Source organism: Equus quagga, chromosome 8, assembly GCF_021613505.1.
Source record: "Equus quagga isolate Etosha38 chromosome 8, UCLA_HA_Equagga_1.0, whole genome shotgun sequence".
Lineage (NCBI taxonomy): Eukaryota > Metazoa > Chordata > Mammalia > Perissodactyla > Equidae > Equus > Equus quagga.
In genome coordinates, this window is record NC_060274.1 from 77,498,617 (window position 1) to 77,518,573 (window position 19,957).

A 19,957-nucleotide genomic window follows, 5' to 3' on the forward strand; every position below is an offset into this window, starting at 1 on the left:
CAGACCAAAGAAGTACACACTGCAGTTTTCACAAGGCTGCAGGATACAAAATTAATATGCAAATGTCAGTCGCTTTCCTATATACCAGCAATGAACAAGTAGAATTTGACATTAAAAACACAATACCATTTTACATTAGCACACCAAAAATGAAATACTTAGGTATATATTTAACAAAATATGTATAAGGTCTATATGAGGAAAACTGCAAAAGTCTGATGAGCAAGATCAAAAAACTAAATAAATGGAGAGATACTCCCTGTTCATGGATAAGAAGAGTCAGTATTGCCAAGATGTCACTTCTTCCTAACTTGATCTAAAAATTCAACACAATGCCAGTCAAAATCCCAGCAAGTTATTTTGTGGATAACAGCAAACTGATTCTAAAGTTTGTATAGAGAGGCAAAAGATCCAGAACTTTGGATAAAGGGCTTCACCCAATAGAATGTTACTAACCATGCTTCCTTAGTGCTAGAAGTTACTTCCAACCTCAAAAATCTAACAATATCAGGGCTGGCCCTATGGCATAGTGATTGACTTCACACGCTCTGCTTTGGCAGCCTGGGGTTTGCAGGTTTGGATCCCGGGTGCAGACCTAACACTGCTCATCAAGCCACGCTGTGGTGGCATCCCACATAAAATGGAGGAAGATTGGCACAGATGTTGGCTCAGTGACAGTCTTCCTCAAGCAAAAAGAGAAGGATTGGCAACAGATGTTAGCTCAGGGCCAATTCACACACAAGAAAAAAAAGCTAATAATATCTACTTTGTTAAAGATGCATATACCAAAAACAATAAATTAAATAGATAAAAGAAGACCTAAAAAGTCTCCCAATTTTCATGGCAAAAGAAACCATCAACAAAACAAAAAGGCAGCCTACTAAATGGAAGAATATATTTGCAAATCATATAACTGATAAAGGGTTAATATCCAAAATATCTAAGGAGCTTGTACAACTTAATATCAAAAAAAACCCAATCTGATTAAAAAATAAGCAGAGGACGTAAATAGACATTTTTCCAAAGAAGACATAGAGATGGCCAACAAGTACATGAAAAGGTGCTCAACATCACTAGTAATCAGGGAAATGTAAATCAAAACCACGAGATATCACTTCACTCCTGTCAGAATGGTTATTATCAGAAAGACAGAAAATAACGAGTGTTTGTGAGGATGTAGAGAAAAGGGACTCCTCATGCACTGTTGGTGGGAATGTAAATTAATGCAACCAGTATGGAAAACAGTATGGAGGTTCCTCAAAAAATTAAAAATAGAGCTGCCATACAATCCAGCAATACCATTTCTGGGTATTTATCCAAAGAATATGAAAACACTAATTTGAAAAGGTATATGCACCCCTATGGTCATTGCAGCATTGTTTACAATAGCCAAGATATGGAAGCAACCTAAGTGTCCATAGATGGATGAATGAATAAAGAAGATGTGGTGTATATATAAATAATCGCATATTAGCCATAAAAAAGAATGAAACCCTCCCATTTTCGACAACATGAATGGATCTAGAGAGTATTATGCTAAGTGAAATAAGCTCGATAGAGAAAGAAGATTGCTGTATGATGTCACTTATATCTGGAATCTAAAAAAAAGACCCAAAAACAAATTAACAAACAAAACAAAACAGAAACAGACTGATAGATACAGAGAAAAATTAGTGGTTGCCAGAGGGGAAGGGGTGGGGAAAGGGCAAAATAGGTGAAGGAGATTAGAGGTACAAACTTCTAGTCATAAAATAAGTTATTGGGATGTACTGTACAGCTTACGGAATATAGTCAACAGTATTGTAATAACTTTGTATGATGACAGATGATAACTAGTCTTATCAGAGTGATCATTTTGCAATGTAAGTAAATGTTAAATCACTATGTTGTACAACTGAAACTAATACAATATTGTATGTCAACTATACTTCAATTTAAAGAATTTTTAGGGGGCTGGCCCAGTGGTACAGTGGTTAAGTTCCCATCTTCTGCTTCGGCGGCCCAGGGTTCCCTGGTTCGGATCCCAGGTGTGGACCTTCACATCGCTTGTCAAGCCGTGCTGTGGCAGGCATCCCACATATAGAGTAGAGGAAGATGGGCACGGATGTTAGCTCGGGGCCAGCCTTCCCCAGCAAAAAGAGGAGGATTGGCAGATGTTAACTCAGGGCTAATCTTCCTCAAAAAAACAAAAAAATTTTTTTAATTCCCCCAAGATTGAAAAAGGTTTTGAGGGGAAGTTAGTTTTCGCAATAATTTTTTTCATGCAATTTTTCAGAATATCCGGAAAGGAAATTGTGGATAACATATTAAATTACTAATAAACATTTAAAATTATAAAGTTTGTGTTCATATTGCAGGGGTTCTCTTAAAGATTTAAATGCAGTTTTTAAATGTTTAAAAATTTTTGAAAATTGATTCGAATTATTATTAATTTTTCTAAAAATCCTTGATTATCGTATGTTCTCATTTCCTTTAGTCCTAGCCAAATTTTTCTTAGGTCCTCTTTTCACTAGACTCTTTTTTTTATAGTAGTAATTTGTTTTCAGAAAGAACAGATCAAAGGTCAAAAACATCCAGGCTGAAGTAATGATTAAGTTGATATTAATACACAGCTGTGATTGTTTGTCATTTCCTGTTCTAATCATGTGATCATGCTGCCTTCTGTTTCTGTGCTCTTTCTTATTTTTCATTAGAAATTTAATACCTTGGTAGGGGAAAAAGGAGCTCAAATGAGTGGAGGACAGAAACAGAGAATCGCGATTGCTCGAGCTTTGGTTCGAAACCCCAAGATTCTGATCTTAGATGAGGCTACATCTGCCCTTGATACAGAAAGTGAATCAGTCGTTCAAGCTGCACTGGAGAAGGTAAGTGAGCAGAAGCATTTCTTGTTTCCATATTCCTGGTTCAGCATTGTTTTTAAATACAAGAAAGTATGACTCTGTTGTGTATTATTTATTAAGTTCAGAGCCCTCCTTAAGGTATGGATGCAGGGTGCTCACTCTTGTGAAAACTTGTGTGATGGCTATAGGAAGTGATTTGGAGGAGAGAAGGAGATGCTATACTTGGTGCTAAAAACATGGATGAGGCTAATATCCAAGCAGTCATCCTAGATACACCTCCATTCCAAGAGGTCTGCACTTTCTACCTCACCATAGTAACCCCCTACCACTACCAGCATCACGACTATACCCACATTCACCCTTTGCCTCTTCCATAGACACCTGTGAGATTCTCTTCTCTGACTACTTCTTTTCTTTAGGGCAACCTGAGAGTACTCATTTTAACCTAATTTCACCTCAAGTGGAGAAGCATACAGTGTGGTTTGCCCTGACTTTGAGTCATCCTTCTCCAACAGCCCTGGGACCTCAAACCACACTGACCCGCCTACTATAAGCTGCTGCTCATGCTTCATGGCCACAGTGTAGTCATGGCCCCACCAAATTGCACTGTGTCTGGGAGGGTAGTTGGCAGTGGTGATACAAAAAAACCATCAGATATTTTTTTCAATGGCCAAACTCTCTTTTAAATCACAGCCTTCAAATTCTTCAGAAGACTTAATGGCATATTTTGCTTTGAGTTTGTTTGAAAATGTGTTGTGTTTTTCTCTCTAAGAAAATTACAGGCCTCTCCTTTTAAATACTGATTTTGTGTGACCAGAAATGGATACTGGCAGCCAGGGTGCCCACCACTTAGTGAAAAATCTGTTAGTTACTATTATCAACTTGCAAATCAGGTTGTGTAAGTTTTTACGCTTATTTCCATCCCATGATAAGACTCTTACGTATCAGCTCATGATATTTCTTATATCCATAAAATAAACAAGTGAAATAAAAATCCTTATTTGCTGTGGACACTTTGCCAGTTTGGTTCATTTTGGTGGAGAAGAAACAGTGGTTCCCTCAAGGGCAGGGTTGATGCTTTATTCACTTTTTTATAAGTAGTAATTAGGACAGGGCTCTATAAAAACAATAAATTGTGTTTAATAATGCTAATGTTTAGTTACTTAGGACTTGAATTTACTAAAAAATGATTACACTTAACATACCCATGTCTAAAGTTGTATAAGATTTTTAAAAACATATTGTAATAGGATCTGCAGTTGTTTAGAGGTTAAATGTTGCACCAATTGTCTTTTCATCCAATATGTTCATCACTTTAGGCAATTAAAACTAGTTCAGACTTTTAAAATAAATAGTTGCTTGGACATGATAAATGAATAAATGTTTGTCCTACTGATTGAAATGAAATCTATCTCATAGTGAAAAAAGAAGCTGCAAAATGTAAACTATGATTCCAATTATATTAAATAGGTGTGCTTGTGAACAAAAATGAAGGCAAGATATATGAAAATCGTAACAGCTGTATGGCAGAATTGTGGGGTAATTAAAGTTTTTTTAAATAATACATTTACTGGGGCTGGCCCCATGGCCTAGTGGTTAAGTTGGATGCACTCCGCTTTGGCGGCCTGGGTTTAGTTCCCAGGCATGGACCTATACCACTTTTCAGCAGCCATGCTGTGGCAGCAACCCACATACAAAATAGAGGAAGATTGGCACAGATGTTAGCCTAGGGTGAATGTTCCTCAGAAAAAAAAAAAAAAATTTAGTTTTTTAGTTTTTAAAGTGGGGAGAAAATTAAATCAACATTGTAGAGTTGTATAGGTATGAAATTGCTTTAAGTAGAGTTTGCTGGTCTTTTGTGGGGTGAAGGTAAATGATAACAAATGGGGTGACAAGTAGCACAGTAAACTGGGTTAATTATATATGCCTAAGTTTATTGGAAAATGACTCATAGCAAACAGGAGAGTTAAAATATAGGCAAAGTAGTGAAAGCTCTAGGGCCATGAGAGTTCTCCCCACCCGCCACACAGACACAAAGGAATCAAGCCTTTGGAGAGGTCCCTACCTAAGGAGGGTAGAGCATCCATCAGGTCTCATTTCTGCTTATCTGTCTAAAAACTCCCAGACCCGGCTACATGATATTGCCTAACCCAGAACAGCAGATTTTTACAGCTCAAAATATCATGTATGCCACTAACCAAACAAGGAGGGAACAATATAATATAGCCCTTCTTACTACATCCACCTTCCTCCATGCCCTGCCTTCACATATTCCTCCCAGCCTTTCCTCTACATCACCCCATTGTCTTCCTTTTATACGAAGTTCTAGAACTAAGAAAACTAATCTATAGTGACAAAAAAATCAAATCAGTAGTTTCCTGGGACAGAAGGTGGGTTTTGACTAAAAAGGGGCATGAGGGAATGATCACTCTTGTCCTCACTGGGATTTTTGAAATGGCTAACTCCCTGCTTCATCCCATGTCCTCTTCAATCTGTGCTCAACATAACACCAGATGATACCATTAAAACATAAATCTGATGATGTCATGCTTCTACTTCAAATCCTCCGATGGCTCCCCATCTCACTCTTCCTTACAGTAAGCTACAAGGCTCTACAGAGTTGGGCACCAAGCTCCTTCTGGGACCTCATATCCCACCACTCCCCACCCACATTGACAGTTCCTTAAACATACCATAGCACTTTTCATCAGCTAACGTACTATGCATGTAATTGTATATTTTGTAATTGTCTCTCTTCTCCCACTGGAATATCAACTGTCTTGTGACAAAGGCTTTGGTTGGTTAACTGCAGCATCTTCAGCACTAGAACAATGCCTAGCCCTTAGTAGACAGCCAATAAATATTTGTTGACTAGATTTTGGATGAGTGTGATACAGGATAGTTCCAAGGTCTGAAGTGCTCTTTTCTGAATTTCTTAATTTTTGCTTGCTACAAACTAGTTTTGCTTCACTAATATTGTCAAAGAGGAGGATATAGGGTCTGTGGATAAAAGTTTATGCCATAGGCTGTGGGCTTCCACTCTGGTGCTAGTTTGGACCCAGCATGCCAATGCAGTAGGCTTCCAGGCTGTCCCACTACAAAGAGGCATGGCAGTGAACACCTGCAGGCCCCTGGGCAAGCAAAGGAGGCCTACACTGACTGTGTGATAAAGCCTGGTAAAGCTCTTTAAAAGGGGTATGCAAATCTAAGGAAATTATTATTAAGGAAGGTTCAGCTGCAACACATCAATGGAGAACCTTTAAAAAGGCCCTTTGCTAATAATGAGGGAAGAGTTTCTATTACAGTTTTATTCTTTGAAAAAGAGTTGCTTTGTTGCAGCCCTCATGGGCTTTTCTTTATCATTACTGTTCTTTCTCACCATGATGCACTCTGTTGGTCTTCCTCCAAGGCCCCTTACATTATGTTTATACTACTTGGAGAACTGAACAATAAGCAAATTGATATATTACTTTAATCTGTGGACTACTTTATTAAATTAAGCTCCAAGGAGTGGTTATACAAACTTGATGTTGGGTTAATTATTACACACACACACACACACATATTTTGGTGTGTCTGTGTCAACTGTGTTTAATTAAATATCTTATTCTGTATTTATATATGGAATTGGGGATTTTTTCAATTTCTTCTCTTTTTTTTTTAACCATTTGTAACATATAATAGTTGAGAACAGAAAGAGAAGGTTCTGTAAGGGGATTCACTGGGCTGGAATTTAGCCAGGAGTGCAAAGGTAACACACAAACTACCTCATCCCAAAAGCATCGTGGGACATTTTATAAGCCTGCTTAATCAAGCTCACATTTGTAAGCCTTGGTGTTAAATTGTAGACCACTAACTTCTTTTAGGGTATTGCTTCCCCTATCCTTTGATAAAACAGGGCCCCACTGAGAAACTGATTCAGAAAGGGAAAAATAAGCCAATGTAATTCTTCAGAAAAATCTACAAATGTACTTGTGCACAAAGATTTACATATAATATTGAGGGGTTCGTAGACCCCCTGAAGCCATTTATAAGTCATTATTTTAGGTGTAATAAAGGAACAAATGGATGGTAATAGCTAATTCTCACAAGAACCCAGTGAGATAAGAACATTTATTCTCCTATTTTACAGATGGGCACACTAAGACACAAGGAGGTTGAGTAACAGCTAGGCAGCAGTGAAGCCAGAACCTGGACCCAGATAGTGAGCCCTCTAGAGCATTCACATAACCACCATGCTATACTGCCTCAAGATTACACATCTGCTAGGAGTTGAAGCTAAAACTGAATCCAAATCAATCTTCAAAACTAGCCTCTTAATAACATAGAATTACCATATCATCTAGCAATCCCTCTTCTGGGTATGTACCCAAAGGAATTGGAAGCAGAGACTGAAACAGATATTTGTATACCAGCGTCCACAGTAGCATCATTTATGATAGCCAAAATGTGGAAACAGCAGTCTAATCCTGAGTATAAAAGAATAGCGACACAGAAGGATTTGGCCTCTCAGATCCAGGAGGACCCTACCCTTAAAAATAGTTAGAATGGTAAATTTCATGTTATGTATATTTTACCAGAATTTTAAAAACAAACAAACAAAAAATAGCCTCTTTCCGGGGCCAGCCCAGTGGCACAGCAGTCAAGTTCGCACATTCCCTTTCAGTGGCCTGGGATTCGCTGGTTTGGATCCTGGGCACAGACCTACACACTGCTCATCAAGCCATGCTGTGGTAGGTGTCCCACATATAAACTAGAGGAAGATGGACACGGATGTTAGCTCAGGGCCAGTCTTCCTCAGCAAAAAGAGGAGGATTGGCAGCAGATGTTAGCTCAGGGCTAATCTTCCTCAAAAAAAGCTAGCCTCTTTCCAAAACCACTGCCTTCCTGGGAAAGAAATTCAAACCATACCCCAAATTGAGGCTCCCAAGTAGATTTATAATAGACTCACTTTTGTCCCCTTAAGTTGCTTATTTTGATCCCATTGTATATATAAGTGGATTTTTCTTTCATAATGAATTTAAATCATTATTAACAGGACATTTCAAAGTCTTAAAAATTATAATAGAAAGCCTTTAAAAATATGGTAAGATAATTTACATGATATGGAAAAGTATCTTAGCAATTTCTGTAAATTTAAGTTATTCCTAAGCCTTGCCATGCCCCACAAATAAGGAAAATCTCTTATATTGATTTTCCTAATTGCTACCAAATAAGACGTCTCTAACGTATTATTTATTGGTCAGCATTCTGGGCTAAGTAGGATAGTTTTCCCTCCTGGAAGAAGGATGAGCTAATTATTGTAGCATTTCCTGTTCTTGCCCACCATTTACTTCATCGTCTATTTTTTGTTGTAAATTTCTCCACAAATATTAGCTTGTTAATAAAGTTAAATGAAGGAAAAAGTATTAAATGACTATAAATAATTTTATTATGGCCAATTATTAACTTGTTTGTTAACTTATTTAGAAGTGAGAATGAAGAGAATCCAGGCTATACGAAGAAAACATTGTACTATAGTGTTCTAGTCCATGTTCCTAATTAGGTAGTACACATGGCCTCGTATCAGCAAAGAGTTCAGATTTTGAATGTGTTTTCCTTTCTAAAAGGTCTTAACATAACATATGTATATTCACACGAATAGATTCCTGCAAATTGAAAGGGGTCAAGGAGGAGGTGAGTCACTTACTAAATATGGCTTCTAAGTGCCTGATATTTTGCTAATTGTCATCCCATTTTACAAAAGAGAAAGCATTCTCGGACAGGTGAAGTGACCTGACAGTAATTCCACATTGTTCAGCTGTGCAACCAGAGTTGACCCAGAAGAATGCCAAGCCATTTGGCTTTCGACATCATAATGAGGTAGTTAAGACACAAAAACTCCTGTATTTCTCATATAACTACCATAAAGACCTTGTTATAGCAGATGTTCAGTTAAAATTTGGTAGCTAAAAGAGATAGAAATTTGTAAAGAATTAGTGAGAGGTTTTTCAGACTATCTTGGAGTAGTGGGGGACTAGGGTTTTCCAGGAGCCTCTCGAGGAGTAGCAGAAGATGGGGAGGTTGGGTGGACAAGCAAGTAGGACTGACCCCCCCAACCCTGACAATTCAAACAGAGCAGCTACCCATTAGTCTGGATGGTTTATTTAAATATATCAAGTTTCCATGTGTGCTTTCATTTGATGAAGGGATTTTGAAGCTTTAAAAAAAAGTTTGAAAACCACAAGTTTGCATCATGGAGCATATGTCATCGATGAACACCAAGTCCACCCGAGGCCACCTTCTAGGAGGCAATGAATGAGAACTTGTGTTCTCATAGATTCCCCACCCCACACTTGCTGTAGGACACTAGAACTCTGTTTTTACGGGCTACTGCAGAGAGTATATTACCTCTGTTATTTGACCCAGCAGTCAAATGCAGACATTCTCAAATGCTCACCGCTTTGCATTGTTCTCCTTTTTTTTTGCTGCCCACCTTTATTTGAGGCCCATGACCACCACTGGTGAGCAGGCTGGCTGGTCTCCTCAGGCCTTTATCTCTACCCTAGCAATTCTGTAAGGGATGTTTTAATGCACTCTAATATTTCAAAGTCCAAGCAAATTACCTGGTGACTTATGGTCATACATGGAATTTTAAAGTAGTCTGAAAAATGCCCCCAATGTGTCAAGCAGAGACCTATCTTTCTATTGACCTTTCTTTGGTTGAATATCTAATTGTTTGGCTTTTAGCTTTGTATAAACTGTAAAGGAGGAGAGGAGATGCTAGGAGATTCTTTCCAATTGGTACTTTCTAGAAGAAATAATTGCAACAAAGATATATTGAAAATCTACCACACCTACTTTGAGGCATCTGAAAAACAGTGAAATGGATTGTACTACCTCCCTTTACAATAATTCTTGCTAAAAGACAAAGTACCAGCTCAAATTTCTTTGATCAGTTTTCCAGGAGGCCTTGGCTTCCAAAATTTCTTCTTTGTCTTAAGTCTGAAACAATTAGTGTTGAATTTTGTTTGTTTGTTTCCTATGGCTAACACATCAGTTTTAGATCACCTTTATGGTGTAGTGGAGCTGTATTTTTGCAGTGCACTTTATAGTACCTTGAGTGTGTAGGGTACTTGTAGGCCCATTTTATAGGCCTTTGGAGCATAATTTTTTCTTTTTTAAAGTATTAGGTATTTCTGTGGTAAGTATTATTTGATACACTCAGATACTAATCCATGCTGTAACAAATTAAACTGTAATATAATATGTACCTTAATCAAATGTTTATAGTTTAGACCATGAGCCTGGCAGAGTAAAGATTATACAGATGGGTAAGTGCAGGCTGTTCCAGTCTGGGGAACATCAATGCACACTAAGGCACAACTGTAGAAATAGTCATCCCTTACTCTCAGTGTTCAGGGGTCAAACAACAGCATGAACTTTTGCAGAATAACTAACTTTCTCCATATGTAATGCCTAACAAGTGAAGAAATATTGGAAAAGATGTCTGTAAAAATGCCTGTTAAATGAACCCCCCTGTGAGGAGGAGAAGGTCTGGAATAATATAAACCTGCTTCAGGAAACTTTGTGATCCTGATTGTGTCACAAGAGGTTGCACATCATTCTCAGACTTTTTCTAGTTGCAATCTCTTAATTGTTTGATTCTATGCCATTCTCTCTCCCTACATTCTCCTTCGAGTATGATGTGTTATATGTAGCCTTTTATATTTTTAAATTAAATTCCATATGCATTAATTTGTTTTGAGTAATGTTTCATAGTATTGTGAAATCGTTGAGCTAATTGGTGACATCTTATAACTTCATCAATAACTTTTGAGATCTGCTTTTAGAAAAATTTGTAACCTCACGAAAATGTAATTGCATAAATGGGAGGCAGATGGGCCAGGAGCCTGGGTGACTGGGTGTTCTCACCTTCACAGTGGTGGTCCTTCTAATGCATATCCACTCAACAACAGTGTTCCTACATTCCCCTTTAAGACACTACTGTCAGCAAGTCCCACAGTCTCCAAGACCCAGAATAGAATGCAGACTTGAAGTTTGAGAAAAGTTGGATTAGTATAGGCTGAATGTCCTCCCTCTAAAAACTTGTCGCATCAGACGAACCCAAACTGAGGGATATTCTACAGAGTATCTGACTGGTATTCCTCAAAACTGTCAAGTTTATCAAAAATAAGGAATATCTGAGAAATTGTCACAGCTAAGAGGAGCCTAAAGAAACATAATGACTAAATGTAATATGGTATTCTGGAGGGGATCCTGGAACAGAAAAAGGGTAATAGGTAAAAATTAAGGAAATCTGAATAAAGTATGGACATTAGTTAATAATAATGTATTGATACTGGTTCTTTAGTTGTGACAAATGCACCATAGAAATGTCATATGTTGACACTGGGGGATACTGTGTGCGGGGTACATGGATACATGGATACTGTACTATCTTTGCAAATTTTCTGTAAATCAAACTATTTTAAAATAAAAAGTTTATTTGAAACACTAACCACATTGTTACCAATTCTGTTATACCATTCTGTGTAAGCAAGGCTTAGAATTACCGCAAAAAAGTAAATAGGAGACTGAGGAAAACAAAAAGCAAACAATAAAAACTCTTTCCCCAAATATCATTCACTCATTAGTTTAATAAAATGACTATTTATCTGGCAATATGAAAAACAGAGGAAGCACTAAGCATTTTAATACTTAGACTTCCCTTCTACTGCAGAGTATGTTAAACATAAATATCTATAGAAATTCACATATGCTATAAGTGCTAGTTAACATTATTATCATGTGTCCATTATCAGACCTTGCTGAAGTTAAGAGAAGGAAGTCTTCCTGTTAACAATGCAGTTAGTTGCTCCTCCATCCACTTTATCATTATATTTGCATAACATTCATTAAAATGTCTCAGTCTAATTCAGGATTTGGGGGGAACTTCAAGAATGGCCAACTAGAGTGCTGCATACAGGTGCTTCTTTTGTTTGACTTTCTTTTTCTTAACAACTTTTTTGAGGTTTAATTGACTTACAGAAAACTGCACATATTAAAGTATACAACTGGAGAAGTTTTGGTATATATGTACACCTGTGAAACCATCACCACAATCAAGATAATCAACCAGTCACTCTCAAAAATTTTCTCATGATTTTTGTAACCACTCCGTCCCAACCCTTCCTAACCCCTCCTTCCCCTGCCACTGATTTGTTTACTGCCACTAGAGATTAGTGTGTATTTTCTAGAACTTCATGTAAATTGAATCATATAGTATATATTCTGTTTTGTCTGACTTTTTTCACTCACCATGATTTTTTTGAGACTTGTCCATGTTGTGGAATGTTATCAATGTTCCTTCCTTTTATTGGCGAATAGTATTCCATCATACGGATATACCACGGTTTGAGCTCACTGTTATGGATGCCCATTTGAGTTATTTGGTTTGTTTGGAGTTTTTGGATATCACGGATAAGGCTGCTCTGAACATTCACGTGTAAGTCTTTCTGTGGCCATGCACTTTTCTTTTTCTTGGGTAATTACCTAGGATTTGAATGGGTGGATCTTATGGTAGGAGTGTGTTTAATTTTTTAATTAAGTGCCAAACTATTCCTTTTACATTCCCATAGTATATGAGAATTACAGCTACTCCGTATACTTGCCAACTCTTGGCATTTTAATTTTGTCTGTCTGAATAAATGTGTAGTGGTGTCTATTGTTTTAATTTGTATTATTCTGATGACTAATGATATTGAGTATTTTTATGTGTTTATTGGCCATCCATATCTCTTCTTTGTTAAAGTGTCTGTTCAAATGTTATGCCCATTTTTTTAATTGGTCATTTATTTTCTCATCATTGAGTTTTGAGTGTTCTTTATATAGTCTTTATATTTCTGGATACAAGTACTTTATCAGATAAATGATGTGAAAATATTTCTTCCCATCTGGGACTTGTCTTTCCATTCCACTGAGTGTCTTCCAAGGAACAGAAGTTTTTAATTATGATGAAGTTTAATTTATCATTTTTTTGTTTTGTAAATCAAGCCTTTAGTGTCCTATTTAAGAAATGTTTGCCAAATCCAACATCACAGAGATTTTTCCCTACATTTTCTTCAAGAAGTATTATAGTTTTAGTTTTTACATTTAGGTTAATGATCAATTTTGAGTTAATTCCTGTACATGGTGCCAGGCATAGTTTGAAGTTTGTTTCATTTTGTTTTGTTTGCCTATGGACTTCCAGTTGTTCCAGCATCATTTGTGGAAAATATTGTCTTCATGTCACTGAATTGCCTTTGCACCTTTGTGAAAAATCAGTTTGTCCATCTATGTGTGGATCTACTTCTGTACTCTCTATTCTGTTCAATTGATGTATTTCTGTCTCTTTATGGCTTATTTTCCTCTTTTATATTTAGTTATTTTCTTCTTGAATCTTTATTATTTCCTTTCTTCTGCTTACTTTAACTTGCTCTTCCTTTTTTTTTGTTTTCTTAGGTTGAATCTGAGATCATTTACTTGAGAAGTGTTCATTGGTTTCCAAGTATTTGGGGATTTTCCAAAGATCTTTCTGTATTGATTTCTAATTTAATTCCATTGTGGTTAGAGAACAAACTTTGTATGACTTCAATCCTTTTAAATTTATTAAGACTTGTTTTATGGCATAGAATATGGTCTCTCTTGGAAAATATTCTATGTAGACTTGGAAATAATGTGCATTTTGCTATTTTGTGTGGAGTGTTCTATAAACATCAATTATGTCAAGTTGATTGATAGTGTTATTCAAGTCTTCCTTATCCTTACAGATTCTCTGTCTACTTGTTCTATAAATTTTTGAGAGAGGGGTATTGAATTCTCCAACTATTGTGGTGGATTTGTGGATTTGTCCTTGTAGCTATATCCATTTTTGTGTCATGTATTTTGGAGTTCTGTTATTATACACATAAACATTCAAGCTTGTGATGTCCTCTTGATGAACTGACTCCTTTATCATTATGATATAAACTTTTTTACTCTGGGTATATCCTTTGCTCTTTAATCTACTTTGTCTGACACTAATATAGCCACTCCAGCTTTCTTTTACTTAGCATTAGCATGGTACGTCTTTTTCCATCCTTTTACTGTCGACCTTTGTGTCTTTATGTTTAAAATGTGTTTCTTGTAGGTGGCATATAGTTGGGTCTTGGTTTTGTGTTCAGTCTGACAATCTCTGACTTTTAATTTGGGTCTTTAGACCATTTACATTTAATGTGATTATTGATATGATTAAGTTTAAATTTATCATCTTGCTATTTGTTTTCTTGGTTTCTGTTTTCCTCATATTCTGCCTCCATTTGAATTAACTGAGTACTTTTTATGATTCCCTTTTATCTCTTTTGTGAGTTTTTTAGCTATAACTCTCTGTTTTGTCATTTCAGTGATGAGTTTAGGGTTTATAGTGTACACCTTTAACTTATCATAATCTACCCTCAAATGATATTACATCACCTCACATATAGTAAAGGAACTTACATTAGTATATTTCCATTCCTCCACTTCTAGCCTTTGAACGATTATTATTAGACATTGTACTTATATGTATGTTATAAACCCCATACTACATTGGTTTTGTTGGGCGAGGGGTGGGGAGAGGGACAAGAATTGCTTAGTCAATTATTTTTTAAAAGATTTAAATAAAAAGAAAAAATTATATAATTCCTCATGTAGTTACCATTTCCAGTGCTCTTTATTTCTTTGTGTATATTCATATTTCCATTTGGTATCATTTCTTTTCACTTGAAGGACTTCCTTTAATGTAGCACTGTTCTACTGTTAAATAATTTCAGCTTTTGTATGTCTGAAGAAATCTGTTTCACCTTCACTTTTAAAAAGTGTGCTTTCTGGATATAGAATTGTAGGCTGAAAGTTGTTTAGTTTTTGGTTTTTTTACATTTTGTTTCAGTACTTTAAAGACATTGTTCCACTGTCTGCTTGCTTGCATTTTTTCCAACGAGAAATCTACTATCATGTTTATCTTTGTTCCTTACTATGTAATGTGTCCTTTTTTCTATGGTTGCTTTTAAGATTTTTCTCTTTATCTCTGATAATGATTAATTTGATTTTGATATACCTTGGAGTCATTTCCTTTGTGTTTCTTGTGTTGAGCTTCCTCGATCTATGAGTTCATAGCTTTTATCAAATCTGGAAACATTTTGCCATTGTTTCTTCAAGTATTTTTTCTCCCCTAATTTCAAGGATAACAATTACACATATATTAGGCTGATTGAATTTGTGTCAGAGCTCATTGATATTCTTTTAATTTTTCTTTTATTATCTTTTCTCTCTGTGTTTGATTTTGTATGGTTTCTATTGCTATGTCTTTGAGTTCACCTGCCTTTTCTTCTGCAATATCTAATCTGTAATTAACCCCATCTACTGTATTTTCCATCTTAGACATTGTATTTTTCATATCTAGAAAATTGATTTAGGTCTTTTCTATAGTTTCTATGTCTCTACTTAACTTTTTGGACATTTGGGATACAGTTATAATAATTATTTTAATCCTTGTCTGCTGATTCTTACATTTATGTTAGTTCTGCGGCAGTATTGATTAACTGATTCTTCTCATTATTGGTTGTATTTTCTTGCTATTTTGCATGCCTGGTCATTTTTTATTGGATGTCAAAAATTGTGAATTTTGCCTTGTTGGGTGCTGGTTGTTTTTCTATTCTTAAAAATAGTCTTCCTATTTGTTGGGAGAAACAGTTTTAAATTACTTATGAACAGATTTTTTTTCATCTACTTTTAATTTTTCTTAGGCTAGACCAGAGCCATATTTAATCTAGAGCAAATTTTTCTCCACTATTGAGCAGGACTCTTTTGAGTACTTTGAGTACTCTACCCAATACCCTATGAAATATAAAGTTTTACAGTCATGCTGATTGGGACAGACATTGTTCCCTCCCCTACATGAGTGCTCCCTGTAATCTTTTCAGATAGCTCTTTCTCCAGCCTTGAGTAGTTTCCTCACATTCTTCTGCAGTCAGTTCTCTGCTGAATACTTGAGGGAGATCCTCTGAAGATCTCCTAATTTCTCTCTCTGCATTTCTCTCCTCTCCAGGACACCTTAGTGTGAACTCTTGCTGCCTTGGTCTTCCCAGACTCTTAGCTCGACCTCTTTAACTCAGCAAATCAACCAAGCTTCACCTGCATTCATCCTCCCAACACTGTACCCTGAAAACTCACTCCAGGCAATAAGTTGGGGCAATTGTGGTACTCACCTTCTGTGTTTCAAGCATCTCAGAGATCACCATGCTTCATTGTGTCATAGTATTCAGTGCTTTGAAAATAATTTTCCATTTATTTTTCCAGTTGTTTCTTTGTATCACGTGGGAGGGTAAGTCTTATCCTTGATACTCCATCTTGGTTGAAAGCAGAAGTCTGTCTTTTATTTTATACAACTGACTCTTCATTTTTTTAAGGCACTGCTTTGATAGTCTTCTTTTCTAATATATTCCTTTTTTATAAAATTCAGAAGTCACCTATTTTTGAAATCATAGGTAGTAAACTGTCAGAGAGTATAGCTTATAAGTATTATTTAAATGAAGTATATATTGCAGAACCAAAAATAGCTCTTTTTGTATGTATGCTTAGTATTATAAGATCACTATTAAGGACCAATAATTCTCATCATTACCTGCATTTTAACAGAAGGAGTTTAAATAGGTCTACTTTGTTTATGTGTAAAACTTACAAAAGTGTACACTTGTCAAATGAAAGCCTGCCTTTAGTGCTGGTGTACAGGAAAAGAAAACTTGCAAAGTATAGGAAGCAGTCAATGCAAAGGCCTTTAGTCACATTAACTGGATAATATCTTACAGAGATGCAGCAGGGTTTGTGGACTTAAAGTATTCAAAGCACCTGAGTTTGTGTGTCAGCATTGTCACCTACCAGCTATGTGGACTGGCATCTATTGCTTAACTTCTCTGAGCCTCAGTTTCCCTATCTCTCAGAGGGGAATAAGCGTAATTTCCCAATTAGTTCACAGGACTGTGTAAGCAAAACTAAATAGAGAAATGTTAGTTATAGAACCTTTTAAACTCTAACATTCTCTTCAAAACAAAAGATATTTTCAAAAGTAAGAATTATTTTTGCTATCAGTAGTTAATAATTAATCTGTAATATTTTTTGGCTCCTTATGAATGACTATTTCATATGACCTTCCTACTTCTTTTTTAAAGACAATAGTACTGACTAGTGTGTCACCTGAAATTAAAATTATATATACATATACATAATTATAAATATGTATATGTAAAATTCAGTTGTCTTGAGTAAAAAGAGAAGAAATAATAAAAAACTTCAAACTATTATATCTATAGTTATTTATTACAACATGAATCATTTTGCCTTCATCATTTTACAACCTCGTAAATCTCAAAAATATTATAAGATCAGCCTGAATGAAACAGTAGAATCTGAGTTGAAAAAGACCTTCGAAGTCCTGTATCCATATGTAAATACAGAGTGATGGGTAATTTTTAAAGAACAAATTTCATTATCAACACCATTCCCCTGTTCAGACACCTCCAATGAGTTCTATTCTCTACAGAAGAAACACTCCTTAGCATTGCTTTACATGAACTAGCCCTAAATTCTATTCCTGTCCCCATGATCTTTCATTCTTCATTCACCTCTGCTATATGTGAACCTCAGTATTTTCCACAAATCCATATTATTTTAGGCCCAACTGCCTGGTCTTGCTGTAGCCTCTACCATAATTGCCCCTCCTCTTTTTTTTCCCATTTGGCAAACTTCTGTCCATTTATTAAGACCCTACCCAGAAATCATCTATTCGGCAGTCCTTCTCTATTCAACTAGACAGTTAATCACTTCTATGCTCTGTGGTATTTTTATATAACTTCTATCATAGATTTATTACTTTATGTTGTAATTATTTTTCTGCCTCCCTTATTAGCTCTCTCTCAAGGGCAAGGACTTTGACTTATCTTTGGAATTGCCCTCAGTAAATCATCAAGGGTTTGCAGCTTGAAGATATTCACTTAATAATTTAAAAGCTATTACTTATTGCAAACTTTCTATGTATGAATCATGGTACCAAGAACATTAATCTGCATGATAACCCTAAAATATTGTTAGTGTAATTTTCTCCACTTAACAAATGAGGAAACTAAGACTTAAGGAGATTAAGTTATTAGTCTAAGATAACAAACCAAGAAATTGGAAGAAACAAGATTCAAACCTAGGAATTGTGACTCCAGAGAACACAAATGATGAAGAAATTTTTGAAAATTAGCTTTTCCATTATAAATGTAATATACTCTATAGTCTATAAATAAGATTACTTACCATTTGCACTTAATTAACTTATAATACAATAACAGTTATGTCCATCATCACATATGTCAGTGTAGCTGTATTATGAGTTTTTATTGAAACAGTGGACTCCATTCCTGTATCATTAGCCTTCTTAGTCTGTTGTTCATAAAATTTGCTTAGCTATTCATGCAATGTGATGATCTGCTTTCACACTAAAAAAAATCAAGGGAAATTTGGTTGCCAGGCATATTATCTCATTATCTCCTATTTTTAGGAAAGAATCTGAAATGCAGGTAGGGCTGCTGGGGGCAGAAATAACCATCTATTCTATCTACTCTATGTGACAGGAGGTGTAGGTTAAATACAATACAAAGTTAGATGCTGTGAATAATAATTGATTATTAGAATGTTTTTGAGGTCACGACAAGAAGGGACCTTGCCTTGGATAGATGTTAAACTATCCTTTTTTTCCCTTTTTTATCTACCTGTTTAAAGGACTCTCTTAATATCCATTTTTGGGACAAACCCGCAAAGATACACCCACGTGAAGACATTTTTACCTATACCAATGGTCAGGGCCAGCTACGTAGTTTGTGGGGCCCACTGAAAAATGAAAATGTGGGGCGTCTTGTTCAAAAATTATTTAGAGTTACAAGATGGCAACAGTAGAGCATTAAACCAAGAATGAGACTCTTCTAAGCATGGGGCCCTGAGCAGATACGTAGTTCATACACTTATGAAACTGGTCCTGCCACTGGTCTCTTTACTGCTACCAAGAGTAGGAGGAACCTTAGACTGACTATGATATAGTAACCTAGGCTCACTTCTAAACTTTAGGCATCATTCCTCATTACTAACTCAAATTATAGCATTGGTTGGTTTTGTCAAGTACAAAATGTACATGCATGCACATACACACAAACACATATCAGGTATGTATATGTATATACATATTTTGAACATGTATATATATGTATGTGTGTATTCATGAAATAAATATATATGTGTATGTGTTTCTCTGTGTATGTATATATATATATATGACATTTACAGATAAGTACATTTCAAGAACCAAAATTAGTAACAATATCTACTTAATATGGAAGCCTAGCTTTGATGAGTTATAGTGTCTCATCCCCAATCCTGTTTTGCTAAGTAATTTTAAAAATTAAATTCCAAGTAGAGCACCCAATTTAGGTAGTAACTCCCTCACTACTGCCATTTGGAACCTGAGTGATATGTATGATTTTTCTTTAACTTTCCTGACCCTAGACCACAAATTAAAAGGTTTTAAGTTAAAATTACATAACTGTATCTCCCAGTTGTCCTGAGAAAGTTTCAGTTTATCCCTTTCATCCCACTCAAGAGTATCCTGGTTTGGATACTTTAGATTGTCACCTTAACATAAGCCAAATGTATCAGAATATATGTTTCTTCATTTTTTAATTTTAAATAAGGTACTGTAAAAATAATAGTAAAAAAAAGGCCTTTAATCATAACAGTGTAACGATTTTCAGTTTTTCATAATAGCATCTATTTGTTGCTCATGTGCATATATGCGTGTTACTCATAGGAACAAAAGCTATCAAAAATAGAACATACTTTCCCAAATTATTTTACCTTTTTTGCTTTTAAACAAAAATGAAATACATTTACATTAAATAAAATTAAGAAAAGAAGAATATAACCTATAGGCCCAATAATTAAATAAAAGTACGATTAGTATTTTGATATATTTCTATGTAGGTGTCTTTTCCTATGGATAGATTTCTTTCTTTTTTTTTTTTTTTTTTTTGACAGGGAAAGATTCACCC

The 19,957-nt window shown here is 35.6% G+C and overlaps 1 protein-coding gene across 1 annotated transcript in view; it reads left to right on the forward strand.

The window, feature by feature from the left end:
- The window catches only part of ABCB5 (ATP binding cassette subfamily B member 5), a 112,020-nt gene that overhangs the window by 30,225 nt on the left and 61,838 nt on the right, over window positions 1-19,957 (forward strand). The window contains exon 13 of the mRNA XM_046670406.1: window positions 2,694-2,864. Within this exon, the coding sequence (XP_046526362.1) occupies window positions 2,694-2,864 (171 nt within the window). The remainder of the gene's footprint in view (window positions 1-2,693; window positions 2,865-19,957) is intronic.